This window comes from Triturus cristatus, chromosome 10 (assembly GCF_964204655.1).
Source record: "Triturus cristatus chromosome 10, aTriCri1.1, whole genome shotgun sequence".
NCBI lineage: Eukaryota > Metazoa > Chordata > Amphibia > Caudata > Salamandridae > Triturus > Triturus cristatus.
The window spans coordinates 1,205,409,076-1,205,429,118 of NC_140593.1; the positions used below are offsets into that span (position 1 = coordinate 1,205,409,076).

At 44.8% G+C, this 20,043-nt stretch overlaps 1 protein-coding gene across 1 annotated transcript in view; it reads right to left on the reverse strand.

The window, feature by feature from the left end:
* The window catches only part of LOC146797071 (transforming protein RhoA-like), a 126,796-nt gene that overhangs the window by 71,063 nt on the left and 35,690 nt on the right, over window positions 1–20,043 (reverse strand). The window contains exon 2 of the mRNA XM_085629687.1: window positions 16,944–17,101. Within this exon, the coding sequence (XP_085485813.1) occupies window positions 16,944–17,099 (156 nt within the window). The 5' untranslated portion in view covers window positions 17,100–17,101. The remainder of the gene's footprint in view (window positions 1–16,943; window positions 17,102–20,043) is intronic.

A 20,043-nucleotide genomic window follows, 5' to 3' on the forward strand; every position in this document is an offset into this window, starting at 1 on the left:
GATCTCTGTACTGGGGTGAATGTATGACATTGTTCTGCATTCTGTCCATCAATTGTTGATTTTGCATTTGTCACCCCGAGTGGGAAGGGTATGCTCAGACGTGAGTGCCTTGCTCTCCATGCCACTGGAATCAAGCTATCCTGGCTGATGAGGGCTGAAAGCCCGAAACCGGTCCTAGGATGCTTGTTTCCAGTCCAGGGAGGACCTGGCTTGGCAGTTCGGGCTGGACTGTTCCCATGGGGCACAGGGTCAAGACTGATTTGCATATGGCTGGGTTCAAACTGGAATGGCATGGTGAGCAAAAAAACGATGGATTTAGGCCCAGATCTCTGTACTGGGGTGAATGTATGACATTGTTCTGCATTCTGTCCATCAATTGTTGATTTTGCAGGCTTTAAAACCAGGCATCCTACCGGCACCGGAGTCGAGACAAGATCAAAAAGGATCAAAAAAGTTAGTCAAAAATTGACTAAAGGGGTAGCTCTCCCGGATCTGCGCTTACTGGCGCGGAAAAAAGAAGAACTGACGTCAGCGCGCGAGGGCGGCGTCTAAAGTACTCCGACGACGTCAATCCGGCGCACGACGCCGACGACGGACGCGGAGCCGCAGACTACACCTAGCGACGCGCAAGGGGTATTGCTGACGAAAAATCTTCCGGATCCAGTCTGACGCCTGGGGATATTCTAAGGTGAGGAATCTAACTAACGTGTTTCTTTCAGATAGGAATAGTATAGGGGAGTCTCTGTGGGAGGCAACTGTACACCTATTCAGAAAGGAACTAAGTGCAAAAGTACATACTGGAATAAATATACACGGATCTCCGCAGTAGGAAGCTTCCACCTATAGTGACGAGAACTGGAAATACAAAGGAACATACAGAGACAGGAGTAAAGGGAACCATGCGGGGAGGGGAACAGCTTGCACCTGTAGAGTGCAAAAAACAAAGATGCCGACCGGAAAAAAATATAAATGGATCTTTAAGGAAGGCAATTTCGTCCCATAGATGTAGCAGCTCTAAATACAAAGGGAAATTCAGGACTACAAATACATAGATCCCTACTGGAGACAGCTTCCCAACTATGTGCAGAGGTACTGTATATAGAAATCTAAGAAAAAATATACATGGTCCCTGTGGCATCACTTTTACACCGACAAGGAGATGCACTGTAACATCATTAAGAGATATATAGAAATGCGTACACTAGGAGCTATCTTTAATCGTATAAAAAGAGGAACTCTACATAGAGAATAATGTACAGGAATACATATACATGGATGGGTCCCACCGTGACGCAGTTTCACATCTATAGGGAGAAGGACCGTAAATTCAAAGGCATACACAGAAATACATTCACATGGACCCCTTGCAATACACAGTTTCCCAGTAAAGTATGGAATAGCTCATATGAATGAAGATATCGGAATACTTGTATAGGGAAACCGAAGGGAACCAGCCGTCAACCCATAGGCAGAGGGACTGTAAATATAAAGGAGTATACAGAAATGCATATACATAGATCCTTTCAAAAGCCAGCTTCCTGCCTGCACAGAGAGGATGTTCAAATGTAAGGCAGAGATGTGGAATTCTATAGCCCGACGCCCGGGACATATTGTTTGGGGTCACGGGCAACAAGTTTTCATGTGTAGTTTGTCCTTGGGACAAGTAGGGCCAACCCCATACTGCACAAACCCTTTGGCTGCCAGTTTACAGTACCACATTATGGATCAGGAAAGGGCAATGTCTGCAGTTAAGGTAATATTTGTGTGCATGTGTTAAATGTTGTTCAAGCTTGTATTTACGTTTCATTAATGCAAAGCCTTTATTAGTAGGGTGAGTACTAAAAGTAAATGCTGTAAGCTCGGTCTGTACTACTGACGGTCGTTACAGTATAAATGTGTACACACGTTTTCAAAGTTTAATAATATGAGGCTATGTATAATGCTCCCAGAATGCTCTCGGATTATATGAAAATATTTGCCGAAGTTTGAAAGCAAGAGTGATGATTCTTTTCTTTCAAAATAAAATGTTCACAAAAAAATGCAAGTAGGAAAAAACACATTTTGCTAAACTACTGTAAGGTTTTAGGTACCATATCTTTGCAGCATCATTTAGTTCCATGTTGATGTATGCTTGCATATTCGTAATGGAAAATCAGTGTAGCCAGTTTAAATAAGATTATGGGAAACAAAAATAAACAAGCATTGGCAAAGCCAGTAGGTCTGAAATTGGTAGTCAGCCTTATGGTTTTGTCAATGCGTGACTTGTTTAGGCATGGTTTTTGTAAAACCTTATTGGTGTGCGAGCTGCTGGGCCCTCACCATTCTAAGAAGCATTGGCAAAATCAAAAATTGCTTTTGCTCTCAAAAAGCACACATTGCCACAGCAGTTACAGGCACTGAACAAAACTACTTTGTGTGCCAATATGCTCCTTTTAAAAGAGCAGAATACTGTCACTTACAGTGAAGCCACCTGATAGAACGAGAGAAAAAGGGAGAGACACAAAATGTTATTAAACACAAAGGGTCATGGTTAATGCCAGGCCTAATTAGAGGCCCAATTATTGAAGAAATTCTCAAAAGTGCATCCATTGTATATTTCCTTGCATTAAGTGTGTATATATATATATATATATATATATATATATATATATATATATATATATATATATATATATAAGCTCCAGGTGTTGCCCACGCAATGAGCTGCACTCCCAACCGGCGTTTTCAAATCCTTTATTCAGGTACAGAACGTCGTCTCCCACACGATAAGGGTAACAGCCATACCATTCTTTATAGCCGGACGCGTTTCAAAGGTATGTGTCCTTTTTCTTCAGAGGCTGGATGATTAGGTACGTGCGTCTACCGCAACCTCCCCTTAAATGCATCATTCACGCCCACAAATGGGCCGGTCCTGTGACACGGTACAGCATTCTGAGAGATGCGGTTTTATCCTACCATAGATGGTCTCACTTTGTACTGTCCCAAACATATATATATATATAGTTTCCGTGAATTCACAAGAATTTATAGAAGTAGGCCAAGAAATAGTAATCCTAGAAAATATTTGTGAACTGCATTTTAGCATGTGTAAATGTGCATGTGTAGATTTGCTCATGTGAAAATCTCAATGTTTCAAGTTCACTTTTCCTCCAACCACTTTTTTCCCAACCCTGGAAGAAGTTTTATGTCTGCCACGGTTAGGAGTAAATTTCCAAACTTTTTCAGTATGGGAAAAGATTAGAAAAGATTTGGTGCAAACCCTTAAAACACGCAAGTTAGGAGGTTAGCACAGACTCAAAAGGGCATTCCAACCCTTGAACTATTGCTTACCACTACCTTCAGCCCCAGCATGTGGAGCTGCAGAAACGTAGCAACATAAGGGAATTGCTAGTATTCAACCCTACTATGGTACGAGCCCTGGCATAATTAGAGAGGCTATATCAGAACTCTTAAATAATGAGATTGCTGCCGTAATTTGTCGCCGTATTACATGGCACAAAAGGGACAAGTGGTTTTTGTTACAGGACAAGTAGATTTATGAAGCAACCTGCCCCATGGACATGTAGATATTTTATTAAATTCCACACCACTGGTAAGGGAATATACAGGAATACTATACAAGGGTCCCTGCGAAAAAGCGTCCCACCTATACAGAAAGGATCGATAAAACCAAAAGAAAACCGGAATATACTCGCACGGATGACTGCAGGAGGCAAGTGGTGCTTATGGGAACAGGAAAGACGCCTGAAAATCATATAAAAAAATAACTTAGAGGCGTGGGGGCGGCGTTCCCGCGTACAAAGAGCTCAAGTGTAAGGAAATTAATACTTTTATATGTATCCCTGCAGGAGGCTGTCATCAGCTTCGAACTTCAGAGGAATATACAGATAATGTATTCGGGGATCCCGCAAGAAAAAACACAAGTTTTTAAGCACACGGAAAGTAAGCGCAAAGTCACCTGAAGTGTGTAAAGAAATAGCCCAGCGAAGTGAAACGGCTGCAATCAATTCCGCCCGTTCAGACAGCGTCAGAACACCTTCCATTTATGGAAGATCGCAATGTTCTTTTTTTTAGGAACCAAAACAACGAGAAATGACTTGATTCTTCAAGGGTCACACAGTTTGAGTGAGTGAAGAAGCAGAGACGAAAACTACATTGTGCGAGCCGCATCAGATCTCCACGGCAGACAGCGCTGGGAGTTGGGGCTCGCTGCAAGGATCACGGATCCGACTCGCCATGTGACATCAGGGATCCAACAAAACGAAGAACAGAGCCCTTTCTGCCGTAGTTACTGTACAGGGAAGGCTGACGTCCTTTATCAAAGTAGGTGCAGTCAGGCATGAAGATAAACCGATTCACTGAAAAGAACACGCGCTCCATCTGTTTTCACTTAGCCGCTTGTTTATATTTGCATCGCGCTTTCACTTTAAGTAAAAGCGCAATGCAAAAATAAACACAGGACTGAAAATAGATGGCCCCCATAAAGATAAGAAATTGCTTTGCAACAGCAGCAAAGCTGACGACCCTGTCCCGGATCGGCCAAACTAAAGGGAGAAAGGGCAGTGGCCTAAAAACCTCATTTTCAATGGCAGGCCACAGTTTAGCATAAACTGTGACGCCAGCCACTGGAAATGAGGGGCTGGGCTTCAAGCCTGCTTATGAAAGTCCTCATCCACAATATCTCTCGTCACGAGCAGCACATGCACTGCAACGCTAGGCGAGACCTAAAAAAGGAAGTTTACCACAGCTTCAACTTCCAGCTTCAAATCTTGCAATGAGAGAATATGTGCTATCTTCTAGAGTATGTGGAGGTGGAACCTCGCTGTCTTAACCAAAGCTTGAATGTGATTTCTGAGGCTGAGGTTAGAGTCAAGCAAAAGACCCAAGGCTATGGGAACACAAGGCCAATTTTGGGGCCCTTTTTGCTTATTAAAAAGATTCAAGCCAGAGAAGGTAAATAGCTGGGTCAGGTTTGGGTGAGATAAACTCAGTTTTTAATGCAGTGCCATCTGAGGTGCTTCACTCCCCCACCCACCTGTTGATGCTCCTTATCGAGGATTTTATTTTGGACATGGAATCAGCAGGCCAGTTTGAAACAGACCTAGGTATCATCTGGGTATAGGGGAAAGAAGAGGTCAATTTTTAAGCAGTTTAACTAGGGTTTCAACAAAAATATTTTATAGACTGGGTACTAGGATGAATCCTTGAGGGACACCGCACGGGATGGGAAAACAAACAAAGTATTATAGCGTGCTACTTGCCGAACAAGTGCGTTGACGCCTTGTCCGGGGTAGTAAGCGCTATATGAATGCAATTACAATACAATACAATTTCAAACCCACTGCAGTGCAGTTCTTCCAAGGCCCATCCTGAGTATCAAGGATAATTTGATATTCAACTATATCACAGAGCATGGTTAAATCTAACAGGATAAGTAGGCAGGAGCTAGCCGTTATCAAAAGTGCACAAAGGACAGCTTTGATCAATGCAGGTATTGCACATTTTATACTGTGACCAGCTTTGACGCAAGATTGGAACCTAATAGGACACGTTCCTGGATATGTTTAATCAGTTAGGATACATATTTCTCAAAAACGTTGGCTATTAAAGGGAGATTTTAAACAAACAGATAGTAGTTTTCAACATTGGTGGGGGGGGTCATTTTGTTTTTTAAGGGGGCTTAAAAGCGCAGCATTAGGAGGGTCTGGCACAAGAGTATTTAAAGAAATACATTTGTATGGGCAAGCGTGTGTGGAAGAAAGACCCAACCATGGGTTTGGGCTATAGGGGAATTATGGAGAGGACTTGGTGTCGTATATAGCAGAGGGATTAGGGAGAACAAACTCCAAAGAGATTGATTTGGTGCTGGGATAGCATGCGGAATTAGGTAGAGGGACGATAGAAAGATCCCCCAATTGAAGAGCTGTTATTGGAGACATCAAATTAATTTTGACAGAGACAAAAAAGAAGAGCATTACATCTGGAAGAATCGGGAATAGAACAGGAGTTGGGGGCACTTACATTCGTTTGGACGGCTTGGTTTTTGGTTAGATGGGTGAGATCGTTGATCATGGGTGAGATCGTTGATCATAGCTTCAATGGAAGAGTCAAGTTGAAACTGGATGGTAGAGGATATAGAGGCATTCACACAAACTATTTTGTAGTTGATGATCACGGCACTAATTGTATTTATGCTCGATTTGAGTCTGGGTAGCTGCGGTCGGGGAGAAATATGGAACTGGCTAAGGAAATGGCCAAGTTAGTCCAGGATAAATTAATCTAAGGTTTATTCACAATCTTGTTTGTTATTAAGGATTAGAATCAAGCCTTTACAATTATCCACGTTCAAGGATATCATTATCTGGGGTTCGGGGAGAGATAAAGGGGGTTATAAAATGGCTAAGTATCCCAAAATGCTTGCATTGGCAAGGGAGAGATAAACTTGTAGGAGTGCAGAATTGAGCATAAAGCATAGATTATTTTAGTGGATGATGGTGAAACAACCTGTTTCCCCCCCCCGTTTACCCTGTCACCTCATACACCGGGTACCCTTTCTGATTACATTGCTCTAGGTGAGAGACAGACCAATTCCACATGTACAGTCAGAGGTAAGTGTATGAGTTAGGCAGAGGATATTCCACTGATGTTTGACTCGCATGCATTAGCAGGTGGGGATGGCTATCTGTTCATTAGCTTTGTGGCTCCATCTATGGGAGACTGAAAAAACCCTATTTTATTGTCCTGCTTGCAAAAAACAGATATCTCGGACTAGAAGACAATGTTAAGTTCCACACAGAAAACAGCAGAAATCCTTGCAGGTCATTTCAGAACGTCTACTTTGCTTGAAACAAATTCTCTACAACTTTGTAGCAACAGGGTGCTTTTAAAGGGGTTTCTACGTTTAGAATAAAAAAGTAGCTCACCAATAGAGCATAGAAGACAAGAAACAAAAGAATATAGAGAAGTTAGAGCCAATGTGTGTTTCTTGCCTGGGAGCTGAGAACATGGCTGCACAGATCACAAAAGCTGAACACATGAAAGCACAGACAGGGTTTTGTAGACCACAAACATGCTCTGGTGACTAAGAAACAGTCATACTGATGCCCAACATCGCAGCCAGCAGGAGCTGAAGACATGGGTACAGAAGGTGGAAGCTGAGAGCCATGGCCACACAGACGTAAAGAGTTCTTGCCACTAACCCAGGAACTGAAACAAGGGAAGATTTCAATATTATGTAAGTGTCCCTTTTTGCATGGTTACCTCCTAACGTTTTGCCAGATACTTGATGTCAAAATCCAAGAGTGTGCGCTGGGATCCTGCTAACCTGTCCCCAGCACCCGTGTTCTTTCCTAAAACTGTACCTTTGTACCCATAATTGGCACACCTCTGGGTCACCTTTAAAACCTGTGTAAAAGGTACCTCTGGTACCAACAGCCTAGTGACCAGAGAAGGCCTCTACAGAGCTGAGCATGCATTATACCACCCTCAGAGACCTCTCACCTGAACACCCCCACCATGTCAATGCAGACTGGGTGTTTTGGTGCAAACCAAACCAAGGAGTCAACAGAACACATCCCTGTGTGCCATGCCCACCAAACACTGCCTGTGGCATGGGTAAGTCACCCCTCTAGCATGCCTTACAGTCCTAAATATATGGTGCACTATATTCAGGTGTGGGCATAGCTGCAAGAGCACTATTCCCCTGCAGTGCCTGTGCCGTTCACAGACACTGTTAGTGCAATGAGGCCATTTTGTGTAAATGGGCTGGGAGTTTGTCAACACCAACTCCACAGCTCCATTATGGCTTTACCGAAGATGGCTTTACCGAAGTCTGGGAAGTTTGGCATCAAACTTCCCAGCACATTAAACTCACACTGATGCCAGTGTTGGATTTAAGGAAAAATTTACACAGAGGGCATCTTAGAGATGCCGCCTGAAAAACGTCACACTCCGGTGTGGTTGCTGACTGGCTACCAGCCATCTGCCACCACCAGACAGGTTTCTGGACCCCCGGTTAGAGAGCCCTCTGCTCGCTGGGTCTGGGAACAAAGCACATCCTGGGCAGAGGAGTCATAGCTCCCCAGGATGGGCTGGATCTTTGAAGAGGGAGCTTCAAAGGCCTGCTGCCTTCAGCAACTGGCACTCACCGATTCTGACCCCCATTTTGGGCACGAGAACAGAAGGGGAAACCTAGCCAGGAAGGGAGAAGAGCCCACCTTTGCCAACCCCACCCCTCAGGTGGGGGAGGCGAGGTGAAGCGCATATCTCAGTCCTCGCCATCTTGTAGATGGGGGGACCCCTCCAATCAGGAAGAGGATTATGCCCCCCACGCACTGGAGGGTGGCATACTAGGGGGTCTAGACACCCCACTGAAGGGACACATTGGTCCCACACTGCACACCCCTGTAAAGCCCCTAAATCTAGTATTTAGGGGCAAACCTGAAGCTTGCCTTTTCAGATTCAACGTGACAAGAAGAAGTAGGACCGAAGAGCCATACTGACCTGTCTTCTGCTCTGAATCCCTTCGATCTGAACCCGGCCTGTCCTGCAGCCAGCAGCCTCCAAGAACCCTGGAGACCTGCCCTCACAAAAAACTCCTATCTTCCGTGGATACTGAATTTGACCAACATTAACCCAAGTCAGGACACCAGATCTGGCTGGATCTGCGAGTCCTCACCAAACACCCACGTCCCAAGTTTGAAAGGCACAACACCCCTGTGAGGTCTCCCCGGTGATCCTGACATGTGATCCAGCAAAGGACAACCTCTACCGACCTTCACCTTGACACCTGCAGCCTCAATCTGTAGGGTCCCCTCAACCGCGCCCAGAACCAGTGAGAAGAATACGACATGAAAGGACACCCCTGCATCCGTACCTCCTGTTACCGGAGGTGCCCGACCAACGGTGTCCTGGCGTCTAGCAACTCTTCAACTTCATCCTACAGCCATTGGTTCCCTTCATCCAGTCTTCTGGCTCCAGCCTGCAGTCCTTTTTCACAACCAACATCCTCTATTGAAACGCATTGGGCTCCCAACACCTACTAAGCACCCTGCACCCGGCCACCCCTGCGCCACAGGTAGTGTCGACTTGGTGCTAACCTGGGACCCTCTTTGGCCTGATCCTAATCCTAGGAGCTTGGTTCCTGAGACAGAGTGGCCTGCCCGTGAGCAGTCCCCAACCAACGTGCCCCATTGGCTAACATGAACACCCTGCACCGAGAAGCCCTGTGCCACTGGTGGTGCCTCTTGAGTGCCAAACTGAACCTTGGTTCTACCCCCCAAAACTCCAATCCCAAGACCGCTTTACTCACCTGTAACCTAACTCCTCATTTCCCCCATAGGACTGAATGGTGGGGTTTTCTTAAAAAATTCTTCTAAGTGTTGAACTGTCTTGTACTGCACAACAAGTAATCTTTTGCTTGCACAAGAGTTAGCCTGCTTACAAGAGTCCTATGTTGTGTAAACTGTGTAGGGGGTATGTATCATCCCAAACCAGAACTGTAATCGAAAAGTACTTACCTGATTTTTCTTTTTACTGTTTTCTCACCTGCAAAAAGTAATCTAAATGTTCCTGCAAATCCTGTTTTCAGTGCCTTGCTGAAAGTAACATTGTATGAAGAGTTTAACTTACCTGTTACTAAGTGAATCTGGTTCTAGAAATAAAATAACAAAAACATAACTTTTTATACAAACAATTGGTCTGTATTCAATTGAGTGTTTGACAATTTCTTGCTGGTGTACAACAAATGCTTTACACTACCCTCTTGGTAAGTCAGACTGCTCAACCACACTATCACAAACGAGAGTAAGGTATTAACTACTTTAGCCTCTGCTATTCCTCTGGGGATCCACTGGGCTCTGTGCACACTATACCTTACTTTGGTATAGTATATACAGAGCTAGCTTCCTACTTGTAGCTAAAACACAGTGACGAACAGACATTAGGAGCTAAATTATAGTTGAAGAAATAACAACAAATCAATGTCAATTACACCGACAGACAAAAGGCACAGGGAGCTGAACACATGGTCAAAGACTGAAAACTACAAACCACCACAAGTTAAGCTAATAGGTCACTGTGAGAAAGTGGCTCTGTATATACTGTTCCTTAATAGGTACAGGGTGTACAGAGTCCACAGTCCCCCAGGGTTTGACAGAGGTTAAAGTTAGGCATAACCTTTCTCTCTAAAGTGGTAGCTTGGTCGAGCAGTAAGGCAGTACCAGAGGACAGTGTAAAGCATTTGTTGTACACACACAGTCAGCAAATGGTTTCACACACTCAATAACTGAACTCTAGGCCAATGGTTTATATATAAAAAATATATGCTGGTTTTATTTTAGAACCAACACTTGGAGTTAAAATATACTTTCTCAACAGTAGATGTTTCATATAAATACTTTTGCAATATGCAATAGACTTTAGTAAACAGTTACAAGTGGTTGCAGTAGGCAACTCTATTTTTAAACACAACAATACATAGAGCTCAATGGTAAATTCAATTTATTTGCAACAGATTACTTTTTAGATTACTTTTGGAATTCCAGGACTGGATCCTAGATTCAGTCCTGGGTCAGTTCTCAGAATCAAGTGATGAAAGTCGACTTAAGTACTGTAATAATTTTTAACTAATATTTGGCTATTTTTTCAAGTTGACACTTAGAAAATATTTCAGAGAAAACAATCAATGATTCCCTATGGAAGAAAATGTAGGTTACAGGTACAGTATGTTCTCGTTACTTTTGTAATCCAGTACTGGGTGCCTAGACTCAGTACTGGGACCTTTATCCAAAACAGGTAAGTAATTACGTTTTCAGATATTATACGATTTTTGAAGAATATTTAAAGATTGCAGAAATCGAAACTTAGAAGAAATTTCACAGAAAAACAGTCAATGGTTTCCTATGGAAGAAAATTGAGTTAAGGGTAAGTACAATTGTAGAGATTTTTCAGAGTCAGTGCTGGGCACCAAGATCCAGCACTGGGAGCTCACCTAAGAGCAGGTGAGTAAATTCGTTTTTGTCACTCGGCTAATTTTTATTGAATATTTGGAGATTTGAAAAGTCCACACTTAGAAGAAATTTCAGGAAAAAGCCAGTCAATGCTACCCTATGAGGAAAATAGAGTTTGCGGTTTAAGGGTAAGTACTCGACTGGCAGAGTTGAGGTTCTGGGCACAGACTCGGGGGGGGGGGGGGGGGGGGGGGTCTCCCAGGGTCAGGTAGGTACAGTTGGTTCCCCCTGAGCGGCTCTAGGGCGGCCGGGTGCAGAGAGTGTTAGGCCCAATGTTATCCTATGAGGGATAGGGGGGCCTTGTTTGGTGGCTGCTGACTGGCAAGCCATGCGGCTGTGGGAGCTGGGCTCCTGGTCACTTACTCAGGGCAAGTGGGGAAGTAGGAAGGAGTAGAGTTTTCACTGCCAGGGCCACTCGGGCGGCTGGGTGCAGAGTGCTTTTGAGCCTTCGGGCGCTCAATGGGTTTCAATAGGAAATCTCCAGTTAGGAAAAAGACTGCAAGCTCGGGGACGAGGACTCTTCAGGTGCCTCCACCACTTCGAGAGGTAAGTTGGGTAGTTGGAGGATAGGTAGGTACCTTGGGATTGGGCACAGGGGGCGGTGGGGCGCCGCGTGCAGGGGTGCCTTTAGGTGTCGGGAAATTTTACACTCTGTTGATCGCGGTTGGGGGGGCACCTGGTTCTGAGGCTGCAGGCTTCTTCAGGAATGTCGAGGGAGGTCCTTGGGTGCCGGACTCGGGGTCACAGTCGCCGTGGGGTCGTCCTCAGGGTCTTTGTTCACTCCGGCACTGGCCAGGCTCGGCTGGTGCAGAGTGTGCTGGGTTCGCGGTTCCGGGCTGCTACCAGGGGTTAGAGATAGGTTTCTTGAGTAGAGCCTCTACTCATGGGAGTCCCAGGGGCTTAGAGCCAAAAGGTAGCCTGGTCCTCCGGGGTGGGTGAGGTTGCTAGCCACAAGAGATGCCGGGCTGGAGCAGGAGCAGGTTCGAGGGTCGACAGGCCGGTAGGGCTGGGGCCAAAGCAGTTGGTGTCTTCCTCTTTTCAGCAGCTGCAGGTCAGGTCTTCTCTCTTCTTGCTCTTCGTAGTTTTGGACCAGGAATCTGGGGAAGGAAGGTTCAGGGTGCCCCTAAACACTAGATTTAGGGGCGTTACAAGTAGGTGATGGGCAGGACCAATGGATCCCTGTCCTGGGGTGGGTACACCCCCTGTCCTGCCTCTCTCCTGTGGGAGGGGGGCAGTAGCCTAGTCCTGATAGGGTAGGGCTCCCCATCTTCAAGGTGGCGAGAGCCCGGCGATGTGCTTCACCTCGCCTCCCCCACCTGAGGGGTGCGGTTGGCAGGCTGGCACATCCCCTGTCCTTATTTGGAGTTTCCGGCCTAAGCTTCCCGCCAGAGTGGGGGGGTTGCAGGGGCCTGGGGAAGCTCACATAGGCGGCATGCCTTTGAAGCTTCCCCCTGCCCATCCTGGGGGAGGAGATTTAGCACCTCGCCCAGGATGTGCATTGTTGCAGGACCAGGAGAGCAGGGGCTCTCCTACCCAGGGGTCCAGCAACATGTCTGCTGGGTGGCAGCCTAGGCAGCCTCAGAGCAGACGTGGATTTCTAGGTTAGGTTCGAGGGGGCACCTCTAAGATGCCCTCTGGGGTGCTGGGTACATTAAATCCCACACTGGCATCAGTGTGGGTTTAATGTGCTGAGAAGTTTGATACCAAACTTCCCAGTCTTTAGTGTTGCCATTATGGTGCTGTGGAGCTCGTGTTTGACGAGCTCCCAACACCATGTACTCTTTAAATGGCAGCACTGCACTTACAGGGCTCAAGAATGGACCTGGGCACTGTAGGGGCACAGGGCTCTTGCTCCTGTTCCCACACCATTGGCATAAGGCACCCAGCTAGAGGGGTGACTGATGTATGCCATGGCAGTGTATGTGATGGGCATGGCACACAGGGATGTGTGCCATGTCGACTTTGTTTTTGTCTTGCACTCATACACTCAGTCTGCAAAGGCAGTGTGTGTGTGTGTAAGGGTACAGGGCCTCTAAGAGTGGCACAAGGAGTGCTGCAGCTCTTAGAGGCCTTCCTTGGTCACAAAGCCCTGGGTACTTAGGGTACCATTTACCAGGGGCTGACATGTGGCCAAGGTTTGCCAATTTGGGTTTGGTTTGTTTTAGGGAAGGGACATAGGCCCTGGGCACCTGATTGGCAGGAGTCCAGGGCACACTCAGTCAAAGTACATTCAGCAATTCAGCAAAAAGTGGGGGCATACCATGCAAGAAAGATGGCACTTTCTCACAGTCACAAATAAATAGCTTTGATCAACAGGGTCCTGAGCAATTTGCTCGCTTGAGATTGCGGCGTAACCTGGGAAACCAGAGAAGGTCCTAATCTGAAATAAGAGTTAACCTGGTTCTATGCAGTTTGATTTTATGGCAAAAATAAGGTGGGATCATAAAGTGTGTCACCCTTCAAAATACACCACCAGTTTCTTGGGCAAATTCTACCTAACCCATATAGTTGTAGGACAACGTTGAACACTGAGTTGCAAACCCCAACAAAAAGGACCGTTTGTGCAGGGCCCACAATGCATGCAGCAGTGTACTAAATATGTTGCTGATCGTGTTTTTTCTAGAACGTTTTGCTATTTATTTTTTGGTTTGTTTTAGATTTTCAGTCAAGCTTGTAATTTTGCTTTTACTCGGTCATCGAGACTTTATAACTCGGCTGTAGCCCAGAAGCTTCTAATCTTGTTTAGTTCTAACAGAAGTGAACTCAGACAATCATGCTACTTTATACCCTGCCTTACCTTTGCAGAAAGATGCAGACCTGCCAAGTATCACCGATTAGTGTTAAGTGAATAAAAAATGCTGAAATCTTAAGCAGATGAGACTACTTCCAAATCCCACCCATTTGATTGGCCTAGCATCACCTCTGACCCTTTCTCAAGAAGTTAAAATAAACAACAACAAAAAAACTCCCCTTCGCCACGAAGCTCACAACAGTCAGTCTGACTTGCATCTAAAGAGTACCCATCCCCATGGCAAGCGAGAAGAAATTTGAATTGTTCTGGATGCAGTTTTGACATAGGGGCTGGCAGAGTGGGGTAAATCCCAATTTCCTCACGCTAGCTAAACTGAATGGTTGCGTTATTTGGTCTTTGAGCCAGCCGGCAACAAGTGATACCAAACATTTCTGAAAACTAGACTACCAGGAGTTTAGGGTGGTGTTACTTACATGGACCCCACTTGTCTGGCTGACCCTAGCACCTGTGACAGCAACAGAACAAACAAGGAATCATGCAAGTCTTTGCTTTTTGGCACTTTTACTATTGCAGCCACTAGGCACAGCCACACAATGTGTTATTACCTATTGGGTTTCTCTCTTATTTTTGGCTGCCAAACTTAATCAAGTGTGGAAATAAATTATGCATTTTGAAAAATACACCCCCAAGTCACATTATATGGGTAAACCCCAAATTTAGAAGTGTACAAATACACACTGTCTTAATCTAATTATCTGGTGGACATTTAAAAAAAATACATTGAATTCCCTCAGCCCAATGTTTCATTCATAACATTTTACCACATGAATTGCTGCATGGTTGGTAGATGTTGAAAAATCATTAGAAGCTACAGCGCAGTTGTTGGCTATCTGTAACCCGTGTTTTGGGCAACCAACCAACACTAAACATTTCCCTGCGGTCAGAAAGATGTTAAAGGTATGCTACTTTTGTAAATCTACCATTAGGACAAAAAATATCAGAAGAAAACGCTGTCACCAATTATTTATTTTTTACCACTTATTTTAATTATTTTTTATTTCAACAATTAGTTTCTTTGGGAAAACCATGAGCAGTCTACACAAATGACCCTAGGCAGAGTTAAGAATGTTATCTAGTTTTTAGAAATGTACTGACTTCCTGGATGACCCATAAGTTTCACGCTCGTTTCCATCACAAACTGCAAGTAGGCTGGAATATCATAAAAAATTATAAAAATGGACATCAAATCCAAAAGCTGTGGTTAAAAAAAGTGTTTTTCTTTTACAACTCTACTTGTTCCTGAAACTTGGGAATATGTTGATCTTAGCACAGCAAACGCTTTGTTGAGGTCATTTTTAGGAAAACAAAAAGACACACTTTCTTGTACAGCACTTTTCTCTCATATTTCACACACACACAAAAAAAAAACATATGCTATCTTCTGGCTAGTTTTCCGACCCCTCTAGCGAACCCACAAATGTTAGGTACTTTTCGAATCACCATGATGTGAGGAAAAAGGGACAGAAATTTGGCCTGCATACCTTTTGTGGGTGGGTGGGGGGGGGGGGGGTACACAAAGTTATGAAGCCACAAGCATGACATGCCTCAGATATCATCAAAGGGCTCGGCACTGGGGAGGAAGGAAAAATTGTTCAGTGAAAAATATCATATTACTTGGGATTGCGCAATTAATCGAATAGTGTCCAATTCGATTACCAACAGCAGCAGCGAGAAGTTTAAAAATATTCAGTATATTTTCGGCTTATTCTCATGGTCCGGCCAGGGCAGCTCGTCTTGCCAAGGCCACTGAGATCAAATTGCCATGGAAGTTGAAACACCGTACCGGAATACAATAATAAACTAAAGCGGTTATTCACTAAGAAATATTTTTCAGAATCTCTAATGCCAAATAGTTATTAGCTCTAATTTAGGCAGTGGCGACAGATCTTTGATACAAGAAAAACCAAGTTTTTAAAAGATGGTTATTATTTCTGACGACAAGAGACAGTTTCACCACGAGAGCGGTCTAACACTATTGGAGCTAGCAGACCCTGAAAGAACTCACCCTTCTTCTAATTGTTTCACTTCAAGGCAAACTCTCACACTTGCAACAATCCTCCTGCAACTCATCTCCATATGCATTCTGCATTTCTTCACAATAGTGAGGATTCCAAAGGAAAAAATGACTTTCAGTACTTCTTACTCCCACGAGAAGTACATTTCCAAACACAGCTGGCAGAACTCTGAGGAAAACTATAGAAAAAAGCAACCTACCTCACAAAATAAATATTATGGCTACCAAGCAGACGCTAAAGGAGGAATACTGAAAATCAGTCCCAACCAAAACAGACTGCTGAATTCAGGAAATGTTCTTAATGAGCTGGAAAAACAAACTGCTCGTCTGATTCTTTAGGGGAAGAATGGTAGTGTGAACTCTTCAAAGAGAAATGTCAGTTTTGCACTCTATTTCCGAACTATATTAAACCTGGTGTCTCAGTGAAATGTACTACATGACTGATACAGCCAACTAGTTGTTTATCCGTTTTAAACAAAAAAAAAAAAAAAAAAAAGGTTGACTGCTTCAGGCATTTTAATGGTTTTAACATGAAACATATATTCTAAAGTGTTCCACAGATCATGTATACGTTTAGCCTACTTTTTACAGCCATTAGAAAAAAGATCTAATATCAAAGACAGAGACCCTTCCATGCACTATAGATGGCAGCAATCTCAAGTTGCTCAAAGGCACTTTAGAAGAGGTGAAGAGATTACACATTGCTGGAGCGCATAAAGTAAATCGGATTTGCAAAACTAAAATAATGTAGGATGGTTTGAAAATAACTAGTTCACAAACAGAATCCCTCCAGCTTTTGAAACCATACTGCAGGAACATATAGTTTTGAAAATAAACCAGTTTTAAATTATGTAATTAAAGTAGGATATGTAAAAGCTGTAATCCGCTGCAGTAGCTAGTAACTAGAGGCTCTTAGTGAATGCCACACCACTGACCCCAAACACTGCAAGTGAGCTCCAGATGGTCCTCAAGAATAGTGTGTCAGGAAGAAACTAAGCCATGAATCTGTGATATGTGCATCATCCAAGATAAGAAAGAGCTACTGTGTTAGTGGGAACGCTGGGCTCTGCGGTAAGGACTATGAAACAAACAAGTAAAGACTGCTCACCTGTTTACTGTCCACCTCAATGTCTGCCACATAGTTTTCAAAGACGGTGGGGACATAAACCTCTGGGAACTGGTCTTTGCTGAAGACGATGAGCAGGCAAGTTTTTCCACAGGCCCCATCCCCAACTATCACCAGTTTCTTGCGTATGGCAGCCATATCTGTAAACAAATGAAAAGGGGTAAAAATTTATCAATGAAGCCAAGTAAACAAATGCTTTGCAAATAAGGGTCCTCTGGGACGACTGGATTCAACGGCCTAGGTTCAAACAACATTAGCGCCAATACTGAATTCATAGGCTTCTACGACAAGATGCCCAACGTTCCTTGATCTTTAAAACATTGTTTTACACAATTCAGCTACAATGGGAATAAAGGTGGAGGGTTTCAGTTCTTTGTTGTGAATACTGCAATGCCTTCAAAACCTCTTGGACACAAGTGAGGATTCTACTCCAAAGAGCATTATCAAACATTTCTTGGAAATACTAGTTGAGAAGTGGGCCATAGGTAGCAGTTCTATGGCAGACCGGAGGCTTCGGATTATGCTTCTCTTTCTTTAATGACAAATTCACAGCAACCAATCAAAACATGTGAAACTTTAAACTACATATCCCACAAGCCCAACAGCCCAATGTCCCATCCAATCATAGGGGTCATGCCTCAATATATATCAATATGACCGCAGTTCTTACTCTTTCTTTGCTGTTGTAATGGCCGAGCAAGTGCATTTTGTCTTTCATTACATTTTGAAAGTGCACGGTTTACTTTGGCGCTTTATCTGTGTTGCTCTTGTAAGAGTTGGTGGCAGAGGGTTCCGCTCACAGGAGCTCATTGATTGCCCTGTAGCATATGCCAGAGTGGAGTGGGAACGGGGATTTGGAGTGGTTTGACCGCCGGAGTGAGGACAGTCCTCTTTCCGTTTTTGGCCTCGCGCATTGTCCTCGGAGTGTCCGGCTTTGTGAGCTTCGCAGTGTGGCACCTGTGGTTCCTGTCCTCAGTGGGGCGAATTAAACGTCTTTTCGGGGCTCTGCACTAGGGATACTGGCAACTCCCTCCACAATTATTTGACCTGGGCAGTTCTGCCCTGGCTATCGCCTTTGAGGCTTTGATAGAACTGCTGTTTGGGGCTGATAATCCCCCCCCCCCCCAACCTCTTCCAGCTCCTCGCTGCTCTTTTTCTTGGCAAACAGCATGGTGTACAACATTGAAGAGGAGGAAGGATATATTGAGTATACAGAAGTGCCATATGAGCATCAGGTGGAAGAGAGGTTTGTGGAAGCACTGTATACTCATGTGCAGGATTTTGTTAATAGGCTCCTGATTAAAGCTTTGAGGCCTTTTACACAGCCACTGGTCAGTTATGGTCGGCGAGAGTTGGTGGGACCCCCTGAGGATTCCTTCTCCAGTGATGTTGCAACCAATGACACGGGCTTCGCCCAGAGAGCCTTAGGTGGTAGTTCTAATTCTTGAACGTATGTCCTCTCACAGATTGTTGCTTCAGTCCTTCGGGACCATGAATCTGGGAGTGCACCGTCCCAGGGTCCTTCAGGGGATTCTCAGTGGGTTCAGCGCCCCATCTGACAAACTGGTCTTCTACGTTCTCTCCCACGCCATCTGAGTCAAATGCACCCCATTAGATCCACAGCCTGCGAAGCGCCCATTCTATGCGCGCCATGCCACTGCAGATGTACCGCCGGTAAGTCATAAAAATCTGCTCTTTGATCCTGAAAACATTGCTCACCCACGCTCCATAGAATGGGTGCCCCTTATAGAGGTGGCCCATTATGTTCAAGACAGAATGTGCAAAGGCTTTGAGTGTGAGGTGTGCAACACCCCGAGGCCCTCAACTGTCTCTCTATTTAGCAAAGTAGTGGAAACGCCAGAATTAGATCCCAGCATGGTGACTTTCCGCAAGGAGTTTGCCAAGGAACCCAAAAAATGGTCTAGATAGGGCATGGCGTAAGAGCCAAAATAAGCTGCTGGACCTTTCTGACCCGCTCACTAAAATTCTTGAATTGACCATCCAGGCGAAAGAGACAAATTCACAACTGAATCCTGGAAAGATCCTTGAATGGGCCCAAAGAGCGCTGGGTCTCCTCAGCAATGCTAACTGCGCAATGTCTACTGAATGTCGTAAATCGTTTCTAATGAGGATTGACCCAAAGCTGGCAGAGTTGGTCTCTATGGAAACGGGTCCTTTGGCGAATAGACTGCTATTTGTGGACACATTTGCTAAAGATCTAGGGATGTATGTTACCACATTCTCCGCCTTGGACAAGGTCCAAACGTCTATTGAGAAGGTGTTTCACAGTGGACTTTTTGCCAGGGTCAGGCACTTTCGAAGACTAGCACAAGGCTGTTGATTCAATCATGCGTCCAGAGGCTACAATTATAGGGGCAGAACTGTTCCCATCGGATCCTCCAAATTCTACCCCACAAGTAACATAGTAATATAGGCGGTTGTGGCGGCGCCCAGCAAGGTGAATATCAGGGTGGTAACAACGCCACTTGGTAACCGTTCTTCCGGCTTCAGCAGCCTAAGGGGAGGGAATGATACAGTTGTACCTGCACAATCGGGGGTTATCAATCAGGATCCGTGGGTCTTGCACACTGTTCAGATTGGAGTTTTACTCCACCCCTCAGCAGGGGAGGCACCCCACTACCCCTCCCACCCCTCCATATAGAGAGCAGTTTCACAAAGAAATGTGTGCGCTCCTCTCAAAAAGAGCAGTAGTGCAGACTGTACCTAGTCCACAGGGTTTTGTCAGCACAATCTACCTGGTTCTGAAGAAAGACCGCTGCTATCGACCGGTCCTGAACCTCTAACATTTCAACTCTTGGATAGTGTATCGCCACTTCAAGATGGAAGGCATACACGTTCCCTGCAATCTTTTACAAGAGGGCGATTGGAAGGTCCGTCTCGACCTCAAGGAAGCTTACTTGGTGGTCCCTACTTTGACCCCAAGAGATTTCTTCAATTTCATTGGCACCATCACTGGTATGAGTTTACCGCCATGCCCTTTGGTCTGTATTCAGATTCATGGTAGTTCACCACGTTGAGTCGACCTGTAGTTCTATATCGTTGGGAGTAAGGTTGATCATAT